We start from the raw sequence: 27,691 nt of genomic DNA, 5'->3' as shown, positions 1-27,691 counted from the left end.
AAATATATATAAGAATTTGGCAGATAGATTGACCAGTGATATCGTATTGCACTATGTGGTTTGACCTGATAAGTATGGAGAAAAATACAAGGGGTCACTACTCCTTCCACCCTCTGTCCTGTGTCACACCCCCCCCCCCCCCCCCCCCCCCCCAGTGAGGAATTGTACAGTCTGACGGCATGGGGGACAAAAGAGTTCTTAAATCTATTGGTCCGGCACTTGGGAAGCAGCAGTCTGTTACTGAACAGGCTCCTCTGGCTGCTGATGACGGCGTGTAGAGGGTGACAACCTGTTTGTTAAAAATTGCCACCTTTAAACACCTTTTAGATTGCAGTTTTTCTTTCAGTTATCTTTGTCATCAGTGTATCAGCATCCCACATCATGACTTGGCAATATTTGCTGGCTCAACGTGAAAAAGATCTCCAGATTTATCAGATTGTGAAAACATTTCTTCTCTATAACCTTCTTCAGGCTTCTGCAGATTTTATTTCATATTTAGTTGTGGGCTCTGGCTAGGTCATCCAAATTGTAATTATCCTTTCTTACTGTTGATTTAGCTATATGCTATGCTATACTATGCTGTGGTACTACAAAATAAAATCCTGCTTCATTATCTACTGTCTTGCAGACAGCTGGAGGTTTTGGGCCAAGATGAAATAGTAATTGCAACTATTCATAATTCAACTATTCATATTCATATTCATTTGACCTAAGACTCCATTTGACTCCTAGCTCAAATGAACCTAAGAGTCTGTGTGAAGAAAATACTATCAGCATCTTTATTTACTGAAGACGTGTTCTTGCAGTGTTGTGTTTGTGCCATATATAGGATTTGGAATTACGATCCAAACATTCACGGTTGGTTTCATCAGACAATAGCACATTCTCCTACAAGGTTTGGGAGAAATGCTTTTACCTTGAGCTTTGCTCTTCTGCCAAGACATATATGAGAAATAAAGGGGATTGTTTTCAAATGTAGAACACAACCACCACTTCACAGATATTACTGGAGGTCACGTTTTCTCCAATTATTTTTGACCACTATCATTGTGCCACAGTGTGTAAATATAATGCTGTGAATATTTTTAACCTCCCCTCTGAGTGACACCTTTTTAACCTTTGTCACTTTTCTGGAAGCTATATATTTATCTAAAAGTGGCAAATGAGTAAATGTCAACTCAATCCTGCTGGAACCAGATTCACCTTGATGGATGCCAAGTGTAATGTCAAGAAAACTGCTCACTCTCAGCCAAAAGGTGCTTCAACAAAATATTTTAAGGGTTGTTCACATTTATTCACTGCAGCTTCTTAGTGTTCTGTATTTCTTTTCCTGTGATAAATTTGTTTTTCACCTGAACTGTGACTGATCAGTGTCACATATTACGTGGAAAATTAATTTATCATTCTGATTTGGCATTTTAATAGGTTCTGAAAGCTACTCTAAAAAGGTCTCAGGGCATCTGGTACATCCAAGAATGTCACATATAAGTTCATGTGAGAGCAAATTGATCAGGGTGCCTCTAGCCATGAAGGATGTTAACGTGTGAGTGTTCATGTGGATAGCCTGGTCAGTGAATGCTGCTTACTTGAGGAGTAGTTGGCATCATGATTCAGGATGTGAAGGAGGAAACCCAGCAGAGGCAGTGTAATGCTGCAGGCAATGTTGTTTTGGGAGGAAACCTTCCATCCATCCATTCATATGGATGTTATTTTTCCACATGCCACCTACCCACCGAAGCATTGCTGTAGACCAAATCAAGCCTAGTTCAGTCACACTTAAATTACATCTCCAGCTGTTTCATAGTACTGTCTGTTTCTCTTTGTCCCTTTGATAAGAAAATATTTTAATATTTTTTTGCTGGAGGCCTTTATGAAAATCGTGATAAGTGCCTAATAAAACCTATTTCAGAGACACGTTTTAACCAAAGATATTAAGTGTAAAATATTTTCCCTCTGACTGCAGTGTAGAAATATCACAAAACGTCTGAAATTCAAATGACTTGTACTGCATAAGCCGGTGAGGTATCTTATATTCCATTTAAAGTAAAACACCAGGCTAGCAGGGACCATAAAAGGAAAAGTGCAGTGATGGATCCTGGCTCTCTAAAAAAAAATAAATATATGTAGAACAGTTACAGAAAGCCAAAAAGGTGAAGGATCAGCAGTTTGGAGTGTAATAAAGGGACATTATGAAATGACTATTCAATATTTTATAAAAGTATAGATGGATACATCTATTTTCTTGCTGTATTTGATACCTTAAACACAGATATAAAGTGTTTTGATTGTGGAATCACTGCATGGTGGGAAGAAGTGAAAGTCTTTGTGACAGGATTTAGCTCCGTGTAGTCGCTGACGGAAAATTTTAGTGACTTAAACTTGATGGCAGCTGGTGAAGGTCAATGAGCAACAGAGTGATAGGTGTCCTTTTTGGCTGATCAAACACCAGACATGCTGCTGGATTCTGCACCGTCTGAATCGGCTTGATTGTTCTTGTTGGGAGATTCCTAAAAAAAGACAATTTTGTTGCAAATATCAGAAATGACTAAGCTATGTGGTCTAGTTATGGGGAAAAGAAAGCAAAGTGATGCTAATTAAAACACTTGAATATTTGATCAGCATATGGTGTGATCAGCAGGTCTGAAACTTGCAGGTGTGTGTTAATACAATGACCTGATGGAAAGACAATAGCAGTAATCTTTGAGAAGCAATTGTTGTTGGCCATCAATCTGAGAAGGGCTATAGAGCTGCTTCTAAGTCATTTGAAATCCATCCTTCTACATCGATTACTCACCTTCTATTTAAAAACTGCCACCACAAAGGAAGGGAAATTTCAAAAAACCTGAGAGCTCCATCTCAAACTCTTCATCCCCCAGTTGGCATGTTGAATGTTAAATTTTATGTTAATAAGGTTAGAAAAACCAGAAAAAAAGTATATTTTCCAAAATGTTATGTGGCAGCAAAACTTTGATTTACCTTCATTTTAGGAATTCTCAAAATGTGTAGAACAACAAGTTGGAGCAAAGCAGAAATGCACGGTCAAGCACGGTGTTGGGGGTGGGATTAGTCGAGCTCGTTTTTGCAACTGCAATTTGAAGTAACTGAGTCAACGATGCTTACCAAAGTATTATAAAGTCAAGTGGGAGGCCATCCATCCAACTGCTGAAGCTTGCTCTAAACTGACTCATCAGTTGTCTAAAAAACATCAACCAATTTCACAAGGAAGAGCTGAAAAAGAAGAGAAGAAAGGCCAAATAAAAATCCAGAGTCTGACCTAACTGCAACGTGGTAACACACCTCTAAAGATATCTGTAAAGAAAAATGTTAAGAGATTCTTATAAAAATCCCAGAAAAAGGTGCTTTAAGCTACTGCTGATAAAGGTGGTTCTACAACCTACTGAGTCATCCACTGACCTGTGAGTTTTTCCTGCTGTATCAATATTAATGGAAACTTTATTTTCCCTATAACTGTAGGTGGCTTGCAGGGTCAGATACGCATTATGTGTGCAAACTGAAATAACCAAGAGACAGCTGGAAGATGCAAAGCCGGTCATTAATCATGACTAGAAGGGCTGGATTCAAAAGTAACACAGACATCTATGGTGTATTTTTGGAGGAGTTTTGGTGAATGTGCCCTTTAGAAACACAAGCACACAAAGAGAGATTTAAAGGGAATCAACTATGAATGATGGTGTGTTTTAGGCCTCACCCATCTGTCCTGACATTGCACAACACCAATCAGTCATTGCTGGAATGACAGACTAACACACATAAACCACTTTAGGTTCAACACACAAAACCTGCGGTGATGGAGAGATTATAATCACTCACCTCGCTCGTCTCCGGCTACGTGGCAGAGGAGAGCCGCAGGTCAACGTGTTATTGTTTCTCATTCATGCAGTTTTATTTTCTAGACGTCTTTTGACTTTGGTTGGATGTTGGAAACAGGATGGGTTTTCTCCAACATATTTCTGACAGCCCAGACAGTAGGAGGGAAAGAGAAAGGAATGAGTGTGACTGATGTTTAGCATATGCGCGTGTGTGAAGAGAGAAGGCAGCAGAGAAAGAAAGATGCCTTGTTTTAAGAAAGTGATGGTGAGGAGCTGACGAGAGAACAGAGACCGGCCAAGAGCAAGCGAGGGAGAAGGGCAGCATGTGCTCGCGCTTGTTCATAAAAATAGACAGAGCGATTGCAGGTATACTAAGAGAGAGATGGAAGCTGCAGAAAGCGACGCGAGGCAGAGAGAGACAGACGGAAAAAGAAGACAGCAGAAGGGGGAATTAAGAAAACCAGTAAAGAAGAAGAGGCTTCTTTGTGGCTGAGCAAGAGCTGACTTGGAGGGGAGAGGATGAGGTGAAGGGGGACCAATTTTAAAGAAGGGACAGGGACTAGGGGAGCGCAACAGGATAGAGGAGAGAAGACGGAGTAACGGCTGATGAAATAGAGAGAGAAATCCAGAAACAGGATTTAGATAGAGAGAGAAAGAGAGAGTGGACGGAGAGCAGGAGAGAGTGCGGTAAAAGGGAGTGGTAATTGAGAAGAATGAAAGGCTAAGAGCTTTGAAGTCTGTATTAGTTGTACTGTGTGAAAGGGCTATGGATCATTTAGTGACATCGATGTATTGGATTGGGGATAATGGGGATTTATGGTGGCACTTAAAGCCGCAGCAGCTGAATTTCAGCCCAAATTGTCATAATGCACATGGGGAGGATGTTGAAGGTTACATGGGCGTGTGTCAGTATGGAGAAGTATAATTAACAAGAAATTGCAGGTGGGGACACTGATGAAGCAGGAAGCAACGTAAGGCTGGGGAGAAAAAAAATGTAAAATAAAAATAAAATCTAATTAGAATTATATTAAAGTTTTGTTTTACTGAAGATGTCGCAATAAATGTATACATTTTGTTCAGCAGCTCCTCGGAGACTCCTTTAATTAAATATTTATTATATAACACCTTCTGTTTCAGCCTTAAGGATATCTTGAAATAGCCTGGAGACATAAAGGATGCTGGTGCAGGATGTAAAATTAAGGGTCTCTGAAATTTCTCATTAAGAGTCTGGTTTCAGCAGTTACTGCACAGCCTTTCAGACGAGAATAACATCAGGCTCAGTTATAGAAAAATCAAATCTGGTTGGGGCAATAATCACAATATTAATAAATCGGTGCCATATTTTTAGACAGTTGGGGTGGTTGTTTAGTTTAAATGTGTAAACAGTGATATATTATCACAATTCCAACTGGAATATTTATAATTCATAAAATTCTCATTTTAAATCTGCATTTTTAATGTCTTCTGTTTTAAGGGACATATATTACATTCAGTGGGAAAGTTTTAGCACCAACTGAAGCCCCAAAAAGGAGAGCAGATTTTGATGCATTTTGGTACATACTCAGACATGATGTGATGTGTTTGCTGGAGCGCCCAGCAGTCAGTCAAAACAGTGGGTGAAGGTCACCAGACATGTAAAATCTAAGACTTCATCAGTATTATTTGAAAATTGACTTGGACTCAATAACTGAGACTTGATTTTTCAGGGAGATTCAGAACTCAGAGTCAGAAAAGGTTCAAATCAAACTATTCATGTTAACTTCAGATACATAATAAACACCAGGCAGACCAGTCTTCTAAACCAAACTCTGTCTGAAATGACTTCAGGCAATTTCAAGACAAAATAAACTTAACATGCTTCCAACATCGTATTCTCTTCTTCTTGAACTGCCATCAGTACCCAGCTGTGATCAAAGAAAGCACTACATATAATTACATTTCATCTGAAATTCAACATTCACTCACTAAATTGCACCTCACTTATGTTGTGATTCCTTACGTACCTTGGAACATGTTTACTGTCTAGACTTAAGAACAAAGGCTTTAAATATAGATTTAGAAAAAGCTTTGAAATGATTGCACATCCTTCAGCTCAGATTGAACAGAAGAGCGCCCACCAAACCTCATTTTTAAGGCAATATATAGTACAGGAGTGGGCGAGGTGAGCATGGAGGTTAACAACCGTTACCTACTTTTACAAGGAAAGTATTTACAAAGACAAAATTTAAAATGCTTTGTTTTATCTGGAATAAACAATTTTTGTTATTTTTTTATTAATATATTTTTAATGCAAATGCACAATTATATTCCACATAAAAGTAAATACAAAGTTACAATCAATTTTCAACAATGCAGAGCAGGATTTCAATTCCTAACCCGCAGTGGCTCAGTGTTATAGACAGAAAAGCCATTAACAGGTGAGCGGATGCAGCTGGGGAAGGAGCAGGTAGATGCAAATGAGGAAGTGATTAACAGCTGGGACAGGGAACAGAATGGTGGCTGAGGTGAAGTGAAAAAACAAACAAAAACAAAGAGATTGAAATGGGAAAACAAACTTGAACAGTAAATGAAAATAAATGATTCCCTGGAGAAACAAATCCAAAACACAAACAATGAGAATGACTGAACTAACACAAAGAATAAACTAAAACAGCCAGTTAAAAGAAAACAAAGGAATGATTAAAAGAGAAAAACATTGAAACTAAAAGTCCAAACAAAGAATCATTGCTTGAGACCTGATTTGGGCTTCCCACTCTAAGAATTAAGAAATGACTTGACTTGTCCCTCACAGAGGAAAATGTTTAACATTTTTGCTGTATCTCGAACAGTGACAATTTTAAGATGATCAGATATTAGCTACCTCATTACAGAGACAATTTCTGCTTCGTCAAAATAAATGTAGAACTGCGCTGCCATGAAAGATCACCCGTGCATGCCATATCATCTCATATTGTGCCTTAAGGAGAATGCAACACATAACACTTGCATGATCCGACGACCCAGCCTTCTGCAAACCCACAGCACGACCACCATAAAACTCAAATCAAGTGCTGGTAATGCAGTCTGATGTATCTATGAGGCATCTGCTGTAACTGCTTGTAAAATATCACTGCACTCATGATACCACTTACGCCCTCAGGTTCCTGTTCTTCACTTATCAGCACCTTACGAACCAAATCATTTGCATTCCTCTCACTGGTCTGAATGTGCAAAAGACCTAAGCCAAATATGATCAGTAATTATACATTTATTAAAAACAAAATGGCTACAAGAAAGCTGCACCTACCTACAGCGCCTCGGGTTGAGCAAATCTAGCATTGTTGGATGCCACTCCATTTTAGTTTTGTAAACAAAATTAAATCTGCTTGACAAGGCTGTTAACTTTATGGAGGATATTGGTCTAATAAATTCATCTGACAGTTTATTTTCCTTATGTCACTTAGAACGTGACTGAATTTCAGAAGGCTCGTCTGCATTTGGACATTACTGTGCGTCGTAGATTTTCATCTCACCCACTGACGCCTGACATTTTAACGAGCAACTGGCGGGTTGTTATTGCTTTGAAAATGTTGGATTTCTGTTTTATTTTTCTCTCTTCAGTTCAGGCAGTTTAATTTTCTTTTGTGAAGAACGAATAAACGACACATGCAGGTACAGGGAAATCAGTCTCTTATGTAAAGCAAAAAAAAAACAAAAAGCTTCTTAAAAATACAGTATGAGCACCACAGTTTACTGGATGTTTTTTATCTGTGGTGGAAATTGTACATACTTGATCTAAAAGTTTTTTTTTTTTTATTTGAGTGCAGTAAAGTACAGAAATGATAGAGACTCAGCAAAAAAGGACCCGATATACAGTATCCAGCAGCTGTAATCACTCAGAAATCCCAGGGCTCCAACTTTCTTTGGAAATTATGACCTGATAACTCACTTTACTGCTTTCACTGCTCATAATCTGATTAGAAGGGATGAGTGATGAGATTCGGTTATTTTAAAACCTTCCTCCTCTACAGGGGAGGCCTTTAGCTGAGCATGTGTTTCTTTTTGTTCACAGTTAGATATTTTCACACCTTTGAGAGGCCAAGCGGAAGTTATATTCTCTACATTTAGCAACTGATCAGCTTTACTTGAATATTCTTCATCTAAATGAAAAGAAACTACAACAAATTAGAAAAATTTAAAATGCCTGAAAAAATCCAGAGTTTATGGGAAAAAGCATGAGGAAGCTTCAAGGAATAAAGTGAATTTTAAGAGCCAGGAGTGACCAATGTAAAAATGAAGCACAACACATATTTGCTTAAATCTTTAACTTAAAACTGTGACTCAGATACACTACCAACATTAGTACAGTATATAAGTCCCCCCTGGTTTGATAAACATAATCTAAAATGGGCTCCATATCAAATTATTCAAAGGTCACATGCTTGCCTCATGTTGCCAACTAAAACAACCCAAGTGGGTGCCGGATAATATGCTAATTTTGCTGGTTCAGCACCCACTGGCATAAACAATGGCAGAAACTCCCATTGAAACCATAGAAATATTGTGGACAATCCCAAATGTAGGAGTTTGTTTACGCCTCATCTGGACCCCACAAAAATTGCCTTTATTAAAAGGACAGCCATTATTTATTAAAACACTTTTAAATGACGTGCACATTATTAGATGAACATAAAGTGCTGCTGCCTTCCTCTCTTCCAATCACAGTTTAGAACCTCGGCTTGTTAGTCTTCGTGGATGTGGGCATCATCAAAAGAAATTCATGGGTATAATTGGGAATCAAAGTTGAACTTTTGCCATCTTTGATTCCAGAGTGACTTTCTGCACTGTTTACCCTTGATATGGGCAGCTCTGAGGTTCCCACTGTGTGACAAACCTGAGTAAGCACATCTCAGTTTCACATTACAGTATTTCCACAAAAACGTAAAGAAAGATGATATAAAATGTTCTGATTGCTTACATGTTAAACAACAATTAACCATGCAGTATTTTTTCCTGCCATCTAATTAGAAGGACTTTAAATCTTAGGAAAATCTTGATAAACCTCAATAGGACTGACGAGCATACGACTAGTTTGCAAAAATGTTAGATCTCCTTTATTACGGTAATATTATGTTTTAAAGAGCAGTACTATGGAAAAACAACTTTGTTGAGCTTTAAATCATGTTATAATGTAATTTCCTAATCAAAAGCATTTTCAGAGTGTTGCTTTAATTATTCGTAAGGTGCCATGGAGAAGCATTGTTGTGGTTATATGTTGAAAGGGAGTTTCGGAAAATTAAGTAGTTCTTAAAGAGACAGAGGCCAGTTTCACAATGTCAGTTCAGAAGGTAAGAAGGTCCAACATGGAAGTAGCAAGAAGTAGCGCTTAAGGTGGTGAGTGGGTGCATTTTAAACACAGAATGAGTTTTCTTTGTGGTGTTATTACTTCACTAAGCCACTTGTACTTACATATTTTTAGTTTCTTTGCTCCAGACTTTTGTGAGGACAGCAGAAAACCACTGGTTTCTTCATTCATGGTTACAAGGCAAGAAGGTCTGGATGTAACTTGAGTTATTGAAGTAGCCAATGAAAGAAGTAAAGTGTGCTGGATAAGTAATTTACCCAGTCCATGATCAATACTAATGTTAAAATGACCAACAAGGCAAGGCAAAGGATTTATGTTTTTCAAGAATAATTGCATTGCTTTTTACATTAATCTCCAACCCTAAGCATAAGTTCCCACCTATGCTTTATGTAATCTTTCTAACCAAAGTAACAATAATTGCAAACTCACACTATGAAAACTAATTTTAAAGCCATGATTTTGGATTATTTCTCTTTTTGCACCTAGGGCTTCCCATTTTGCTCCAACCTATTTACATGGACAGCGGTACCAGATGGCCCTTTTTTTTCTTCTTTTCCCCCCCAACACAGTCTGGGTCAAACAGACCGAAAGATGCAAAGTAGCAAGTATGCAGCATCTGTTATAATATATGTATCTTTCTAAAGCCTCAGAGCCAGTCAGTGGTATAGATTAGCCCTTTTGCTGCCTTTGATTGGTTCCAGCTTTGACATAGTTGATATTAAAGGCAAGTAGAATAAGAATATAGATAAAATTACAAAGGAAAATATGAGCCAATCATCCCAAGTAAGGAGAAGAAAATTGTTCTGTTTGACAGATTTTAAAAAAATTGTTCACATATTTTACCCCACAGTCACAGATGAGAATCATTTGTGAATGCATATGAGTGAAGTGGGTGGTACTCCATGCATTGCTGTGTTATTACAATTGACTCTGTTGTCACTTAGTTGATTGTACAATGCTGAATTGCTGTGTGTAAGCACCCGCCTTTAAAGACACAACCTTTTTTTGCTTGGTTTGTGTAAATTAACCAAAGAGGATTTGCACCAGCAAGGTGTAACCCATGTGTGTGAAAGACTTGTGAAAATCTAATCTTAAGAGTTTATTTTTACAACTTTAGTAGGATGTTGTTAATTCATGTTTCATTCAGTACAAGAAAACATGTTAATCTTGTTGGTGGATTGATTTCGTTGAATACTGAGGCGGTGTTTTTGACTTATTTGTTCCATCAGGTGATGGATTAACTGACTTTCTGTCTCAGCTCTCTGATCAGAAGCATCAATCTGAAAGACTCTGACCAGAGATACTGCCACATCCAACTGCTTGATTCTGCTAATATGATTATTCTCTGGTGGATTGTATGCTTCAGGGTGGTTGCAGCTCATCTCTGTGGCATCACCAACTGAAGGGCTGTTTCTTCTCCACATTGTTCCAGTAGCCTACCTATTCTTTGCTAAATCAAGCAAGAGGAGTTTTATAGAAAATTATGTGTATCTCATGAAATTTTTAGCAGCTGCTGGAGTGTAGTTCCGCTTAAATATTAACAAAGGCAAAAGCTGCACACACTTTAACTAATGCTGGGAAAATATGATCAAATATTAATGTGAATTTGAATGATTTATCCTTCATCAGAAATGTTACTTTCATTATGTGACTTTTGCAATTGTCTTGAATTTTTAAAGATTTGGTAAACTTTTGAACTGGTTTCGAGTGAACAGCAGCATGTGATATGGCAGAAAATACCTTTGCTTTATGTAATTTTTTCTTTGCCTTTGAGCATTGGGTTGCATAATCCCTTGCAAAAGTATGAAAACCTTTTAACTTTCTTATATTTTTGGCACATTACGACCAAAACACAGATTTATTGGACTTTTGCATGACGGACCATTATTGTGAAATTAAAAGAAAATAATTCATTACTTTTCCTTTCTTGATAAATAAAACTTCAGAAAAGTGTAGTAAGCATTGCACTTTAGAAAAGTATTTATACGAGTGAATATATTCAACTCACTCCTCTACAGGCATCTTTTAACTTATAACACCTGACAATGTTAGTTATAAAAAAAAAGGTGAGGTTTTTTAAAGATTGGTGATTGGCCAGAAACCTGCTATCAGTGCACCTCTAGTTTAACTTACAGCTTGCTGGTCTTTTCCAACCTATGGTAATATAAATGTAAGCATCTGTGAGAAATATAACACTTAACTAATAAGCATCTTTTCAAAATATAAAATGAGAAAAGAATTGCAGAGAGAAATTTTTACTGCCTGACACATTCAGTACTTATTGCTGGTTTTGCTTTTATGTTTAGTGTCTGCATGTTTTTCACAACTCTTACTGTTATGAAAATGACCAGAAAAGTGGGGTTGAGTGCGTGTTCATTTGTTTGTATAGAGACAGGTTGAATCTAAACATACGGGCCTATAAATGGTCAGAAATATTTATTGAGTTCTGGGTCAAAACATCAATGAAGAAGGCAGTTGTTAGCAATTAGTTAATGATCTTAATAAATCTGCCTTAAATTCAATATTCACTTTCGTGTTATGGCTTTTTCTTTGGCTAATGATGAAATCTAAAGGAATTATCTGGACAGTCAGCTACTAATTGCTTTGTTTTGTTTATACTTGCATTCCTCTAAAAGCTATTTAAATAGTTCTTAGTATTTTGGAGTAGTTATGGGAATTTCAGAAAAAAGTACTATTCAGATACAGAGAGAGTAGTATGTTGTGTGTTTTTGTTTTTACAAAATTGAATACTATTGAAACAAAACTACAAAAATATTGACATAAAACAAAACATATAAGGTAAAAATTGAAAGTTAGCTTTTAAAAAGTTTTTTTATTTATTTAAATTCCAAATTTGATTATTGTAGGAATTTGCTTATTCTGTCTGCCTACCTGGTGCAATGCTGTGATAGCAGTAGTAGCAGGTGCTATCAAAAACTGAAAGTAAAGATAAAAATAAAGCCATTTGAAATTATTGAACTCTTATGCTGTATTTACTATTCAAAATAAATTGGTGCCATCCCTGTATAATAATGCCTTGCTTAACTCCTACTTGGAACAGGTGGTTTCTTGGTGTAGTAAGAACCAATACTGATCAGCAGATGAATAGTTCAAAAATATACTGTAAAGGAGACAGCCTGCTCACTTTTAGCTAATTTGAATATTACACAGAAATGCTGACAAGCAGTGAAATGATGCTTATAAACATAAGAAACAACTGAATAAAGTCAAGCATGTTTGCAAAATAAGTGAGAGGACAATAATCACACTGGATCAGAGAGGAAGAGCAGTAAATTGGTTCAGTTTATTGAACTCAATCCTAAGGCGACAGTTCTTTTTTTTCTTTCACGGTAGCACCGACAGATGGTTATTAGTGTCCCATTTTTTAAGATGGCTTCAAAGGGCAACAGACATGCTGAAATGTTTCTCCAGATTCAGAAGCAGGATTATAATTACTGTTCAGAACAACTCTTCTCTGTCTTCTCTCAGCTTCTGTGGCATTTTCCCACACAGCTCTCCTTTTTCCAGCCTTTTCCAGCTCGTGTTCCTAGAAACAAATTAAGTAATAAGTAACTTTTTTGGCTTCATGTGAATGTTCCCCATAAATGATGCAGCTGTACTAGCTTTTTCCTGGTGGGTCTGTAGGGTTAATGTTATATCGCAAAAGGAAAATATTATTTCAGATTTATTGACACCCATTGGAAATAATCTACATGTTGTGGCAATAGCAAAACCATGAAGTGAAAAAACACATTAGGACATTTTTGTACATTTATTTATTTGTCTGCTTATATTTTTTGTACAACCCCAGTTTACCAGTAAAACATCACTTATTCTTTTACACCACTTCACGAGGGTAGACCATACAGAGAGTAATAAGTCTTCTCTATATTGTACTTTTCCTTTCTGCTCACCACACAGACTTTCTAGGATGGGGACTGAGATGGGTTTTTTGTGTTAGGTGAACTTTTTCCTACCATTTGGCAGTATGCCTTTGAATCATCATCCTACATAATAACCCAGTGATGGTCTATTTTACGTTTTCTGTCAGAAGCCACTAGATTTTCATTAAAAAGTCTTTTTATTAAAAGAAAAACAAAAACAGGCACACAGCATTACTGATCGTCCACTGTACGTAAGGGTTCACATGAGGTATTTTTTAAGGTATTCTTCTTTTGGTTTATGCTAGACCAACCTGGGGTTTTTGGTGCTGAAAAGCTCAATATTAATCTCATTTTGAATAAAGCACTCAGAGCCAACAGTTGTAAGAAATGTATTAGAACTATTTGATACCTTGCATATTGCAAATCTTAAACACAACTACATATTTTTTCCATTTTTCAAAGTTTTGGGGACAGCTAACCTTTGAAAATTCCAGTTTTGTATCTTACAAAGTCAAACCTATTATTACTCTTTATTTACCACTCTGTTAGGTTTACCAGACGTCTATATTTCCCTTGATAATCTCATAATGAATTGGAGAAAAGGGAATCACAAGAAAATACACAAGATTGCTGTATTTGGGAAAAAACATAATCTATTGTTTTAAATTTTCCTTAATGAGCACCTTGAATTCATTTTCGGCACCTTTGGACCTGAAAGTCCCCATTAAAACAAAAATGTGTGGCTTCATAAGAGTGGTACACAAGAGCCAGTGGGTAAACAAAAAGGGTTTCACCATTCCCAAGGTTAGATTCTGGAGATCCATTGTCTTTAATAAAGCCAGTATGTGCTGTTCTTTGTGTGTGCAGAGACAGAAGGGATAGTGGGAGAGACAGGCTGCGGCGAAAAGACTGGCGTTGGCTTATTGAAATGCACCTGGAAAGTAAACTAATTTTCTCAGCGGGTCAGAGGACTGGTTATGGTAATAAAAAGAGAGATGTCATTAGATTCAGAGGTATTTGAAGTGCTCTCTGGTGTGGGTGGAGGTAGAGGGCCGAAGGAGGGAGGGCAGGGGGGCAGCAGAGTGTGAAAGAAAGAAAGAAACGTAAGGTGTGTGTTTTTCAGTGTGCTTCCCTGCCACTATCTCTGTCTCCTCGGAGGGTAGTTATTCATAAGCTTGACCTACATGCGCCCATGCTCATGTGTGCATTCGCGAGTGTGCTTGTCAACTCATGCAGGAGTAAGTGCCGAGGTTCTGGCCCGTTCTCCAAGATTCACGAACCACTTTCACGGTCTGAACCAAACCACTCGGTCTGATATGTCTTCCTGCAACAGATGGAGATCTTGAAATCGCAGTCTCAACCACAGTTATGCTTTTATACTGGAACTGTGGTTGATTTTGCGGCTTCATACGTTCACTTAAGCATACCTGATTCTTTTCCTCCAGCTCTCAGAAATGTAAAATAAAAAATAGAAAACCCGAAAACAGCCAATACAAAAGCATACATTGTACAAACAAGTCTAAATAACTAAATGTGGCTTCACCAGATTGCTTATTCTTTTCCCTGAGAGCAGAGCTGCCCCCTTTTTCCCCCTCCTGTCCAATGCGATGGTTTATAACCAAGTGAAATGCAAACGGTCTCCTAAGCAACAGCGAGCGAGTGAGCCCGAAGAAAGCTGAGGGTAGCAGCATTAGATCTTTAGCCTCTCCTGTCCCTTTGATGTCCCTCAGCCTGAGACGTTACAGGCAGGCCCGGCTGGTAAACATGAACATGAACAGGCAGTTTGAAGTCTACTTGACGTTTGCAGACAAGGTTATGAGTAATGAGGCAACATTTGCATGACAGAGCTGCCATCATGCGATTCGACTGTATTGAAATTAGTGTATTTTGTAAATGCAAACTTTTATTGCATCACACGAGTCATGTGATCAAACATTGGATGTTACCACTGGTGGAAAAGATGAAGAAGACCACAGAAAGTGGTAGAACGATGAAGCGCAGCATGTTTTTAATTGACTTATTGTGTGAACAAACTTATTTATATATGATTTCAATTGTGCTTCTTGTTTAATGGAAACACTGCAAATGTGAAATTGTGCTTTTTCAACATTAGAGGAATATCAACAGTTTTGTGTACAGTTGTAATGGAAGCACAGCTCCTGGACCGAGTGCCTGGTTTAGATCAGGCTAAGCTCTGATAATTAAGCAATTTCCTCCATTCTCAGCAGCTGTTCTGCTCCTTCTTTATTTCTGCATTGGATAATAGACCTAGTGCAAAAGTGAGTGACAAGACAGAAAAAATGTTTTAAATAATTTTAATTAGGATTGTAAATGAGTCAGTTTTCACCTGATGGGCATTTCTCAAAATTTTATGAAAGTATGACTGGAAGAATCACCTAGAAACAGCATTTCAAAGCCAAGGGGCAACGCTATGGATTGTGGAAAAACTGATATGACATCACCCAACCTAAAAACCTCGTTTCACACTCAGTCAACACACAGCACTGAGTAGGAGAGAGAACTACCTTAATTTGTTTGAGTGGTTTTTATTAACATTTAACTCTTGAAACAATTCGCAATTGGAAGGTTTGAAGGAGAGAATAACCAACCTGCTTTGACATTTCTAACCCATTTTTTGCAAAGCCAGCACATAGAAGGTCACTTTTTTCTGTTTCTTTCTTTCCCTGTGCTATATTATCACCAGCCTTCAGCAGAGGGTATTTTTTCTGTGCAGTTTATAAAATGCAAATTACTGTGCTTTTTCTGAATTCAAAATCATTTGGCCTGGTTTAATTTAAATCAAATTGTTATTTAAAATTATTTATTTAATACATAGACTATGAATAAACTTTATGCTATTTATTTTAAAACATTTAGGCAGACTAAATATTTGTCTGCCTAATACAAAATCCATGTGCAATTTCTCATTCAAATGTAGGCAAATAGCATCAGATAAGACATGTATCTGCTTTGTATAACTATTTTAGGACTATACTAGGACACATTTACTCAACTTTGCTCGCTTTTAGCACTCACAAATACCTTTGTGAATTTCCCAAAGGTACAAATACCTTTTGAATACTCAAACTGTGCCACAAACAGTTAAAATAGAAGGCAATTAGGGCTGAAATTATAGTCATCAGGGCTTTATTTTCCTCTTTAGTGAATAGTGCACAGTGACTTTTCTTAGTTTCCCATAGTCCATTATAACATCTACAAATTGCTTCCATTTCCTTCACTGATATTCCCATAACTTGTTGGGATAATTAAGCTGAATGAATGGGCTTAAATGTGGATCAGCTATGGATGATAAAATGGGGGTTGCTAGGCAATTTTCTCAGACTAGTCAATGGCTGAGGTGTAGTAAGGAAAGCGGAATACTTTAATTGCAAATTTGCACCAACACATTATATTACTGTAGTCACAATACGGATGTATCAGTACAAAGAATGACCTTTCAATAAAAGAAATGACAGCTATTTTGTGATATTATAGTAACACAATCACCGGTAAGAATAGGTCTGGTTCACATGTGTTTTGAGGATTTGGAGAAGGTCAATGACGTCATCCCTTGATGTTTTTTGTGGGGTGTGCTGTGACACTGTGGGGTGCTTGGGTTGCTTTGGAGACGGATACAGTCTTTAGATCAAAATTATCAATATACATCATATGTGTTGGTTAATGTTCCACTTAACATTAATGCTAATGTTAAGTGGAACATTAACATTAACATGTTCCACTGTTAATGTGGAACATGTTAACAGTGGAACATGTTCCCTAAACAACATCCCATCGGTTTAGGGATGTTGGAACCCTAAACAGATGGTCTTATAGTCTAAACTAAGAGGAACTCAGTATTTCAGCTGTTTTGCAGTTGTCTGGGAGTTTGTTACAGATTTGATGTGCATAAAAGCTGAATGCTGCTTCTCCATGTTTGGTTCTGGTACTGTGCCTGCACAGCAAATCAGAACCAGAAGACCTGAGAGGTCTGGAAGGTTGATAGAATAACAGCAGATCTTTGAAGTATTGTGCTGCTAAGCCGTTCAGTAATTTATAAACTAACTACAGTATTTTAAAGTCTATTCTCTGTGATACACAGAGCCAGTGTAAGGACTTTAGAACTCGGGTTCTATCTTCCTGGTTTTAGTGAGGACACCAGCAGCAGCGTTCTGGATTGGCTGCAGCAGGAGCATAGATATTTTAGGCAGACCCATGAAGACACTGTTGCAGTAATCAATGGGACTAAAGATAAACACACAAATGAGTTTGTCGAGATCTTGATTCTCTTAATCCTGTAAATGTTCTTCAGGTGGTAGAAGGCTGACTTTGTAACTGCCTTTATGTAGCTCTGAGGGTTGGGGTCAGAGTCCATCACCACACCCAGATTTTGAGCCTGATCACTAGACCATTTTACTTTTAACCCTTCCATGTCCTTGTCTCCTCACTTTAGGGCGCCCTGACGTAGTCGAGTCCGTTCCAGATGACCCCACTTACAACGTCAGCAGCGAGCTCACCCTGGAAGTGACTGCTAATGACGATGACACCAAAATCTCCTGCGTCGTCGACCACGACTCTGTGAAACATGGGGAGAAGAAGAGTGAGCAGTCTCTGCGGGTGTTGTGTAAGTCAACTGGGAGACTGGAAGGTTTGCTGGGAGAATGAATGGTGAGAAGATAAGACAGGTACTAGTATCTTTGATGGAGTTGCTTCTTCATTTTGAAAAGCATGAGAAACATCCACCTCTTTTGTAGTTTGATCTAAAATGTACCAGTCTGTTATAACAAGAAGAAGACAGAAATTTTACCTTTCTCGCCTGCTGCACTCAGCTAGAGTTGAGCCACAGTGGGTAAGAAGAACACTTTATCAGCTAAAATGAAATCACTAACTGAAGATGTGGACTCTGTATGAATACTGCCCCCCTGTGGGCAAGGTGATGGTACTGCAGCTCAGAGGTAAAGCAATGCTATTGTGTAAGGGGGTTATGTCATAGTAAGATGATGCATGCATAACACAGACGATAGTAGATGGAGACAGAAATGAATGGGACTGTCTGTGGTGTGAATGTACAGCTCCTACTCCGGTATTATGTAACCACAGTGTGTCTGTCTGTTCGTCTTCCGCTTATAGATGCCCCTGATGTAGCGATCACCCCTGAGGAGAGGATGGCAATAGAGGGGCAGAGGTTTTCTCTGCAGTGTTCAGGCAAAGGCAACCCTGAGTAAGAAAAGCACACACACATTCCTTTTTCATGTCAACCATTTTACAGAAATAAGCTCATGTTTCTCCTGACACATTTGCCTGCAGTCTGCATTTATATTTACAGATAATTGTTGCCATGTTGTCTATTTAAACACATATTTGCACTATGTCAGGTTACAACCTAAATCTAACAGTTTATTACTGGTATTTTATGTTAGGTGAACACAAAGTACTGTTTTAAAATGAGAGGATAGGAATTTGTGGTTCTACCCCTAAATAATATCTGCTGTGCCTTCAGAAGTTGAACCTGTGCATAAAAATCAAGCCTCAGAGATCTGGTTGAGATCCTTATTGAACAAACAGCATCATGAAGACCAAGGAACACAGAGAAAGGTTTAAAGCAGAACTTTTCAATCATTTGAAAGGGAAAATAGTATAACACAATTGTAAAGCTACCAAAATATGGGCGTCCACCTAAAACGCACAGGTTAGACAGGAAGAGCATTACAAAGACATGTAGCCAAGAGGCCCATGGTAAATCTAGCCTTTATAGAAGAGGGACAAGACAAAGGCCATAGCTGAAAGAAATCCATAAGAAGCCCTGTTTGCATTTGCAACAAGCCATGTTGGGAATACAGAATGAAAAGTGATTTTGGGGCCTACTTTAGAAATGCCATTTGCACACATTGTATGTCCCCCTGATCACACCGTTCCCCAAGGCAAAACATTGTAATGGTTTTATCATGCTTTGGGAATGCTTTTCTTCAGCAGGGATCAGGGAGCTGGTAGGAGTCAATGGGAATGTTGATGAGCCAAGTACAGGGCTGTCCAAGAAGAAAACCTATTAGCAGCTGCTAAAGTCGTAAGACTTAAGCGGTTCTACTTCAACAGGATAACACAAGTTTGTACTTCCAAACTGCTGACGTGACCTTTCCTGCTTTTATACACACTTTCCTTTTGAGTTGCTGCACTCATTTTTTTTCCCTTCACCTTGCTCTTTTTTATTTTTAAGCAGTTATGGAGCACGGTGTCTAAATTTTAAACTGCTCCCACATACTCAGGCGTGCTGTGTGATTTTGTGATCTGCACAGACTCTGTGCTCACAGTCTGCAGACGCCTACATTTCTAGTGACAAATTCCTTCATTTCCCACAATCCAAATTGATGAGCTGGTTGAGTGCTTAACCTCATTTATTCTCCACAACGCTAACGACCATCAGTGTTGCACAGAAAGTATCAGTCACAACATAAAACTGCTACTGTACATGTTACACAACAGGATGTTGCAATCTTATCAAAGTGAGGTGAGTTGGTTGATGTTACCAATCTCGCATATCTGGGCCGTGAGAAGTTGAGCGGCTAAAGCCTTTCCATGACTTATACACCCCGGAATGCCATGTGATTCTGAATTGTAGTATTTTCAAATTGATATTGACCATGTTTCTATTGTGATACATATTATTATTGTTTCATCACCCAGCCCAACCAGCAAAATGTATTTGTGCAAAGTTTTGACCCAGGTGTCTGAAGGCAAATACATTTTCAATGTTATAAAAATTTGGAACTGTGTATCATTTTCATTGACGCACATTTTTACGTTGGTGTATCCCATAAAATACAATTCAAATATATTGAAATAGTCATGATATGACAAAATATGAAAATTCTTATTGTGTTGTCTACTTTTGCAAAATTCTGTGACTTCTATGAGACTACAGCTGAGCTGAAGCTCTCAAATCTCTGTCTAATAAAACTGTGACAAGCTTGAACTTAAGGTTATACATCATTCTATTTTCTCAGAGAAAAGCAATAGAGATCCTCTTGTAGGACTTTTGTGAGCTCAGATTTGACTTAAAGTATGTTTTTCTGAAAAAAATATGACAACTCTGTTCACAAAAAAAGACTGCTGAACCGAGGGTCAGTGTTCATTTGGGCCGCTTGGTTTAAGGTGACAGGATGGGGACACTGAATAGCTCTGGGTGCCAAAGGTGACACTTTCACTTCTGGTTGTACTCTGACATCCTTTTAAGGAAGAAATACAGTCTTTCTCTTTGAATCTCAGCAAAATGATTCTATTAGGGCTTCATGGTGGTGCAGTTGTTTGCACTGTTTCTTTGCAGGAGAACGAAAAGAAATAGGAAACAGATTAAAATGTAGAATGCATTTTAATCCAGAACCTTTTTACTTGTTTGCATGTTCTCCCCATGCATGTGTGGGTTCTACCCAAGTACTACAGCTTCCCTGTGAAGTTCATAAAAATGTTTTGTAGGATAACTACTCTACCTAATGCTGCTGTTAGGTATGACTGTGTCAGTGTGTGGTTATTTATCCTGTGAGAGGATCTGCTTAATATCCCTGCGCCGATAAGCTGACAAATGGAAGAATGGATAAATATTTAACAACAAGACCAAATCATTACCATTAAACAGTCGCTCTGATTTTACAAAGATCTCAGCTCAGGGTGTTTTAATGCAACCACGCTGAGTTCTTCATCTGCTAGAGCCACACCAGCACAAGTTGGTTCATGTTGTAAATCTTTATAATGGTAAGCGGAACAATTGGGGCTCAGTTCAAAGGACCAAAAAGCACGACACCAAAGGCGAGGTGGCACAGACAAAAACGGGAGCTTTACTTCAAAAAGAAGATGTAAGGTTACAGAAACCAGGTGGGAAAAACAACTCAGGAGGAGCAGCCAGAGGCAGAACCTGATACATAGGAGGGACTCGTCAGGAATAGCAGAACACTGAAAAGTGACAACACTGAGCTCAGAGGAGAAGACTGGTGACCTACTGCGGGTTTAAATACTAAAGGGCTGATTAGTGAAGTGGCTTCAGATGAACAGAAGAGAGAGTAAAAAGGAAAAGATCAAGTTCAGACCCTCTCAGACTCAGACATCGCAGCTGAGGGAGTGAGTTCATTAGTTTTTAAGATAGTTTAAAACAGAGGAACTAATGAGACACACCATTGTGGATGCCCGCGTTGCCTGGAAACAATGCATCATCACTGCAGCAAAAAATTACTTCCTTTTCTGTCACATTACAGAAGATATGTATTATGTTCTGTCATCAGTAAAAAAACATAGATTAAATGCTTTGAGGATTTTGCTATAAATTTGATGAAACTGCAGTAAATAACCTAAGTACATTGAATTCTTCCATCAGCATTTCAAACATTTTTCCCTGAATTTAGAACAAGTCTGAAAACTCAGAATATATAACAAGGCTCAAAGAATTTTAAATAAGGCCTTTGATATGTCTGTATCAGAGCCTGAATCCATCTGTGTCAATTGCACCTCTCCAAGTCTTCATTTGTCTCTTTATGTTTAAAGTCTCATTAGGTTTAAGCAATTTACTGACTACCTAATTAGCGTGCCGGGGTAATTAGGATCTTTAAAGGAAAAGCAGCTTGGTCCAAGAATCCTTGTGTCAAAGTCACTTACAAAAAAACTGTAGCTAGGTTTGAGGTATACATGTTACAGTTCTATCTGTTTGGGTGGGATTATGTAAAAACTAAACTTGTATTTGATGTTATTTAGGAGAGAAAGCCTCATTACTAAGTTGTTTAAATTCTTGGAGGAGGGTGGAGGACTTGAGCAGAAGGAAAATGAGGTTAATGCAAAATGGTATGAAATGTTAATAACTAACTTGCAGTAGACTTTTTTAGTGCCTTCCTTTTGTATGAATACAGATAAGTTCTTCCTGGAGGCTAAAGTTAATGACTATGCTGAAGGACACAAAGACCCAAGTAGATTTTTTTCTATTTAAAACAACTTAAAAGTATAGTCACACTATTATTAAATAATTATTCACAAAGAGCATCCTTCACAATTTTATTGTGGTGATGGGAAAAATGAGCAAAATGCAATAAAAGCTTAATTGCAAAAATAGATGCATTTTAAAAAAATGTAATGTAACTTTTCAGATCATTTAAAGATCTGTAGGAACTTTGGTTTCTTTAAACAAAAATGTTTCATTCTCTGACATGAAACAGATGCCCTTTTTTTATCCATTCTTTAAAATAAAGAACGCCTCATTCAAATGAGACATGTGTTCATCAGTAAGAAAACATCAATAAGAAAACACCTGTCAATAATTAAATAATTTAAAATGACTCAAACTGATACAAACAAGGCTGGGTTAGGTGCCATTACCACCACACACAAAAGGAAGGGAGATGGGGAAAAAATCAGCAAAAAGGGCCTTCATTTCAATAATTTGGTACTATTTACAATAAAACTGGTTGCTACAAAGAAAAAGGCCTGTCAATGTCCTACCATCACAAATGAAAATATATGGGGTCTGCTAAAACCTTCCAACACTTTATGTGGAATTGTTTTGGTGAGGCTAAAACAGTTTCTTTGGTGAAAAGAAAATGTTCCTGGGGGAAATGTTGTGAACAGTGGAGGATCTGTAACCATGTGGGCCTATTTCTCTTCCAAAAGCCCAGGGATAGGATGCATCATGGACATTTTAAAGGCTTATAAAATAAAGGTTTATTCAGCCAGTGTGACATTTTTATACTGGAACTGTTAAAAATTGTAAAAATGTGCTTGAACTAGCCTCTCACCTCAGGCTGTAGGAAGGACTGATAGATCCATGCTAATTTAATACAAGTTAGCCAAGATAAATATGTACTGCAGGCAAGGTTTTGCTGCTAATAACCTTAAAACAGAACTTTCTAAAAATACAATACAGAACAAGAGCTCAGTATAAAGAAGCAAACATGTAAACACTCTTGAAATTTAAGCAAATGCATCAAATTACATGGTAGGTAAACAATCATTAGCACCAATAAACACCTCAAAAATATAGCTGCACCTGCAGGGTGCTTGTACAGGAACCAGCCATAGAGTTTAGAAACACTTCTAAGTAATCACACATTAACATGTTCAATTTCTGACAACTGCCTGAGCAAATAGTTACTTGTTCAAACATGACTCAGGGAAAAAAAACATAGCAGCTGCTTGTACAAGCTCTCATGTTTTCACTCATATGGTTTATACACAATTCCTCTGAAGGCAACACACACAGAAACAAGCCAGCGTCTTAAATCCTGCCCACACAAATATACTCTTCCACTGGCCTCTCTGCATTATAGATGAACCTTCATCGATCCGCTCTGCCATCCTCTCGCTCCTCTCCCTGCCTCCGCCCATCCCCTCCGTTGTCTGGTATCTCTCCACTGGCGTGTCACTCACACCTCGTTCGCCGCTCTCCGCCTTGTCACGCCGCCTTCTTGCCCTCCTTCTCTACCACCTCTATCCGTCCTTTCCCATAATTCTCCTTCTTCTCTCGACGTGCACCTTTTCACCCCGCCCTCCCCGTCAGCTAGACCGTCCTGTCATCCCTTCCCTACTCCGCCGTCGTCGCCCTGTCATCGTTTCACGGGAGGGCTAAGGAAGAAGACTAACTGCTAAGTTTGACTGTCAAGTGAAAAACAGAGGGGGCTGATGAGAAGGAGGTGATTGTCATTGCATGTATGCATTGATACAATAAAAGTGGCTGTGACGGTAGTCCTACGGGCAGATCTGCTGAGAATCTGTCTGCGATACAATAGCACTCAGTGGATGAAACCATCCCTTTGAATTATGCATGCTCTTACATGAGAAATGGCCCTGTGCTGCAGTAATAAATGGCTCTTTCTTGTCATAATGGACTTGTTCAGGAGATTCTATAAATATACTTTAAGACTAAATATCATAATATTTTAGAGTAAAGAAAAACTAAAAACCTTGAAAGTATAAAATATGAATAAATCACAAAATGCATTTCCACAGATTTTTATATCAAATCAGTCATTTTAGAACACTTTTCTAACATAAAATCAGTCTTTGAGTCATAACTTAAAAACTGCCTTTCCCTACATGATAACAGCATATCATCAGTAACAATACTCACTTGATGGTTATCACCATCTATCACTAAATAGAGATTGTTTTCTTTGCTAAAAAGACTGTTTTCCAAAATATATTCAACTGATGTGTGAGCTAAATTAATCACTGATCCCTTCAAATGTTCCTCTTATACATTTAGCTGTGATAATTAGCTTTGGGAGAGGCTACTTTTTCTATACTGTTAAATAAATGAGAATGATTTAGTTTTGTTGCACTCTGACTAAAAAACAGTATTTCAACTTAATTTTGTATAGATCACCATATAAATCTACTTATTTAAACTCAAATCTGAGCTACAAACTTTGCTATCATATGTTATGCTTTGATGCCCAAGTTTGGAGTTTGAAATACAGTGTCACTCTTACAGAGTTTCCACACCTGATAGGCCAGTAGACTCAGTTTGATTGGGGACCAAAGTTGGAAGATTTGTCACATTTTCAGTCAGTGTGGTTGGCACTTTGTATGCTGAAAATGTGCTATATAAATAAAATTACCTTTACCTTTTACCTTTCACACTGGACTTTGTCAATCGAGTCAAATTCTTTGGAAAACCTGTTCCCCTCCTCACCAGTGGTGGCGCTGTACCAAGAACCACTGGAAGAAATTACACAAAAACCTCTGAAGAAGACACAGAATACAACTTCCTTTATGAAATGAGAACAAAATTGGAGCACTGTCAGATTTTAGCAGGACTTCTCACTTGTCTTTTGTAAAAGACCACAAGCTATTTCTTCCACTAGCGCTAGACTCTTGTGTTTGTCTTGGTTGTATTTACCCAGAATGCCGTGCATGGTAACTTTTGGAGCGGTCTCTGGCCTGCTTGGCGTTCACATATAAATTTGAGAGCCCACGTCAACTTAAAAAAGACCAAAGTTTCTAGGCAGACAAGAGTTAGCTTTTTTGGATTGCATCAATTTTCAACGCACACTTCTCCAAACGAACTGGACTTTCTAGGCAAATGAATTAGAGTTCGATTAAAGCAGACCAAACAGGGTGGGAGTAAGTAGAGGAAGTAATAAAAACTATGATGTGTTCTTTAAAGTATAATAATATATTATTCATAGCTAAGTTTCAGAAAGTGCTATTTAAAAAAATAACAATATGTAAGAAGAGGATGGCTAAGCAGGAGGTGGAAAGGGAAGAAAAACAAAGAGGGAAAGGAGTGGTAGTGTGAAGTGAAGCGAAGCGACGTGTGGGTGGAAGGGAAACAGAAAGATATGGTGACAAGCAACAAATGACCAAGACAGGCAATGAGAGAAAAAAAACAAGAAGAACTCAGTGTGTATTTGTGTGTTTTAGCATCATGTTGTAAGGCCCATTTTTGAAGCAAATACTACAGTGTGAGGGCCCCATTCTTCTTATAGGTCCCAAAGCCCCATAAGAAAAAGGGGCTTAAATCTAGGGGCTAGATTTAGGGCTAAGGTATGATCATAAAAATGAATAAAAAATGAATAGAACTCGATGCAAAGTCCTTGTGAAGATAGAAAGATATACCATGTATGTCTGTGTGTGATAGAAAAAGAAGAAGGATTGGAGCGTGCTCAGTTGTGTGAACAGCGGCGTGTGGGTGAACTAGTGTCCAATCAAATCAGATACAGACTGTCCCTGCAGCTGTCAGTCAAAACCCAATCACTGCGACAACACCTTTCCTCCGACACACCCAGCCACTCAGCTCCTTCGCCTCCCGTCGAGCTGCCCTCCCCAATCAGACTCAATAAATGTCACACTACATTCCCCTATCCACACTTTTTTTCCCTCAGTAGTTTCATCGTTTTAGGTTTAAAAGGATGGCTAAGCGTGTCAAATTCTTTCTGGTTTCTTTGACGCCCAGCAGCAAGAAGGAAAGGCAGAAAATCTGCGTTTTACAATCTATTATATTTCCTATCTATTTGATCAACGCAGCCAACAAGGGTTTATAATCTCATCATATTTCCAGTCCTCTAGTCATTTTACAAGTTAAGCTCTTCTTCCTGTGCTCATTTAACACATTTAAAGCTGAGAAGGTTTGAAGAACTAAAACCTGTTTCATGCGAGCATCTGTAAGTGTGCAAGGTCATGGTCAGCTTTACAAACAGCAGGAGGCGTGTAATACGATTACAGTAAGCTGTAAATTATTTTAGGACATGGCTGCCGATGCCTTATATCAGTCTGTCACTGGTTACATTGAGAAAACCTCTAGCGCTGTAGCTATACCTACTCTAATTAGACATCTGTATTCTTATGATAACGAAAAAAATCATTCCTACGCGTTGCTCCAAATTAGATATTTGATGTGGTATTTTATGCATTATGTGGATGAGTGTAATAGTGGATCCAAAATATGGATCCATGCATTCAAAATCTTTTTTTTTTCAACATGACAGAGTAATTAGTCCGACATTAGCACTTCAAAGTGAAATAAAAATAAAACAATAAAAAGGACATGAAACTGTTTAATAGAACAATTAAACAGTTGATGGAAGTGACGAAGAGACTCGTATTATAACTTAGGAAAATGTAGTGTTCTCTATCTTAGAGCTTTCTGCACTGGACCCTAAATCCATCACAGTAACAATAAATTTCAGCATCACTGACTTTCTAAACTAACAAGACAACAAGAGCTGGCAGAAATTGCATCACTATTTCCAGGCTTGCAGTTAAAAAGAAATCAGTTTATTGACACATGCTTGTGTCTGTGCTTCAAAATGTTAGGAAAGGTCTCCTAACAATGTAACTGCGCAGAGTCCTGCTGCATGAGACAGCTTTGTCTGGATGATGTTACACACATAACCATTGATTTCACTTTTTATGAACAATTCACAAACCTTTTTGATGGCTCTGGAAGTGAGCACTGTTACCGTCGGCTGCTTTGGGTGCCAAAAAGCAGGGAAAACTACCCAGAAGAAATAAATACACACATGGAGCTTACAGTATGCAAGGGCTAACCAACCGGATTGAGAACCTTAAGAAATATTTCATAAAATTTTATCAAGACATTGAAAAATATATATTTTTTACCTGTATAGGGATGTAGAAAAAGATATTTTTTAATTATAGCATTTGTAGAAGACTGTGTGCGTCTAACATGCGCTCATTTCAGATTTCTCATCAATTGAATCTTCCTCGGTCAGAGGGAATAGGTCAACTCCAGCAGCGCAGCTTAGAAGGTTTATTGATGGAATAATTGCAGGTACATGGGAGATGATGGTAGAGATGATGATGAAGTGGAGATGGTAACAATGTGCTTATATTTGGTTTCGTATGTATGCGTGTGTGTAGGCGTGTGGGGGTGTGGGTTATGTGAAACAGTAGAAACAATAAAGGTGAATATTAATAGCCATGAGGGCAAAAACGGCTACACATAGATGGATGAAAATGGCCTGTAGTAACACAGAAATCAAATAGAGGGCACCATAACACCACACATGAATTATTGGTCAAGTGCAATAAACATACAAATAGCAAAAACCGTCAGAAAATATGAATTAACGGTAAATTTCCTCATATACTACTATAATGACAGTATACCTGGCAAAGTATAGCATAGAAGTTGAAAAAACTGT

The 27,691-nt window shown here is 38.0% G+C and overlaps 1 protein-coding gene and 1 long non-coding RNA gene across 5 annotated transcripts in view; one reads left to right on the top strand and one right to left on the bottom strand.

Annotated features, from left to right (window-relative positions):
• cadm3 (cell adhesion molecule 3) overlaps positions 1-27,691 on the top strand; it is a 147,664-nt gene that overhangs the window by 100,020 nt on the left and 19,953 nt on the right. For all 4 annotated transcript variants that reach the window (XM_028019431.1, XM_028019430.1, XM_028019429.1 and 1 more), the window contains exons 6-7: positions 17,509-17,679; positions 18,186-18,276. In XM_028019431.1, the coding sequence (XP_027875232.1) occupies positions 17,509-17,679; positions 18,186-18,276 (262 nt within the window). The remainder of the gene's footprint in view (positions 1-17,508; positions 17,680-18,185; positions 18,277-27,691) is intronic.
• On the bottom strand, positions 2,152-3,289 carry LOC114145819 (uncharacterized). Its single transcript, XR_003595770.1, has 2 exons — positions 3,121-3,289; positions 2,152-2,507 (listed from the first exon to the last, which is right to left on the bottom strand). It is a non-coding gene; the product is annotated as an uncharacterized LOC114145819 (long non-coding RNA).

Source organism: Xiphophorus couchianus, chromosome 6 (genome assembly GCF_001444195.1).
Source record: "Xiphophorus couchianus chromosome 6, X_couchianus-1.0, whole genome shotgun sequence".
Classification (NCBI taxonomy): Eukaryota; Metazoa; Chordata; class Actinopteri; order Cyprinodontiformes; family Poeciliidae; genus Xiphophorus; species Xiphophorus couchianus.
Note: the sequence above shows the minus strand (reverse complement) of the source record. Positions and strands in the feature narration are given on the sequence as shown.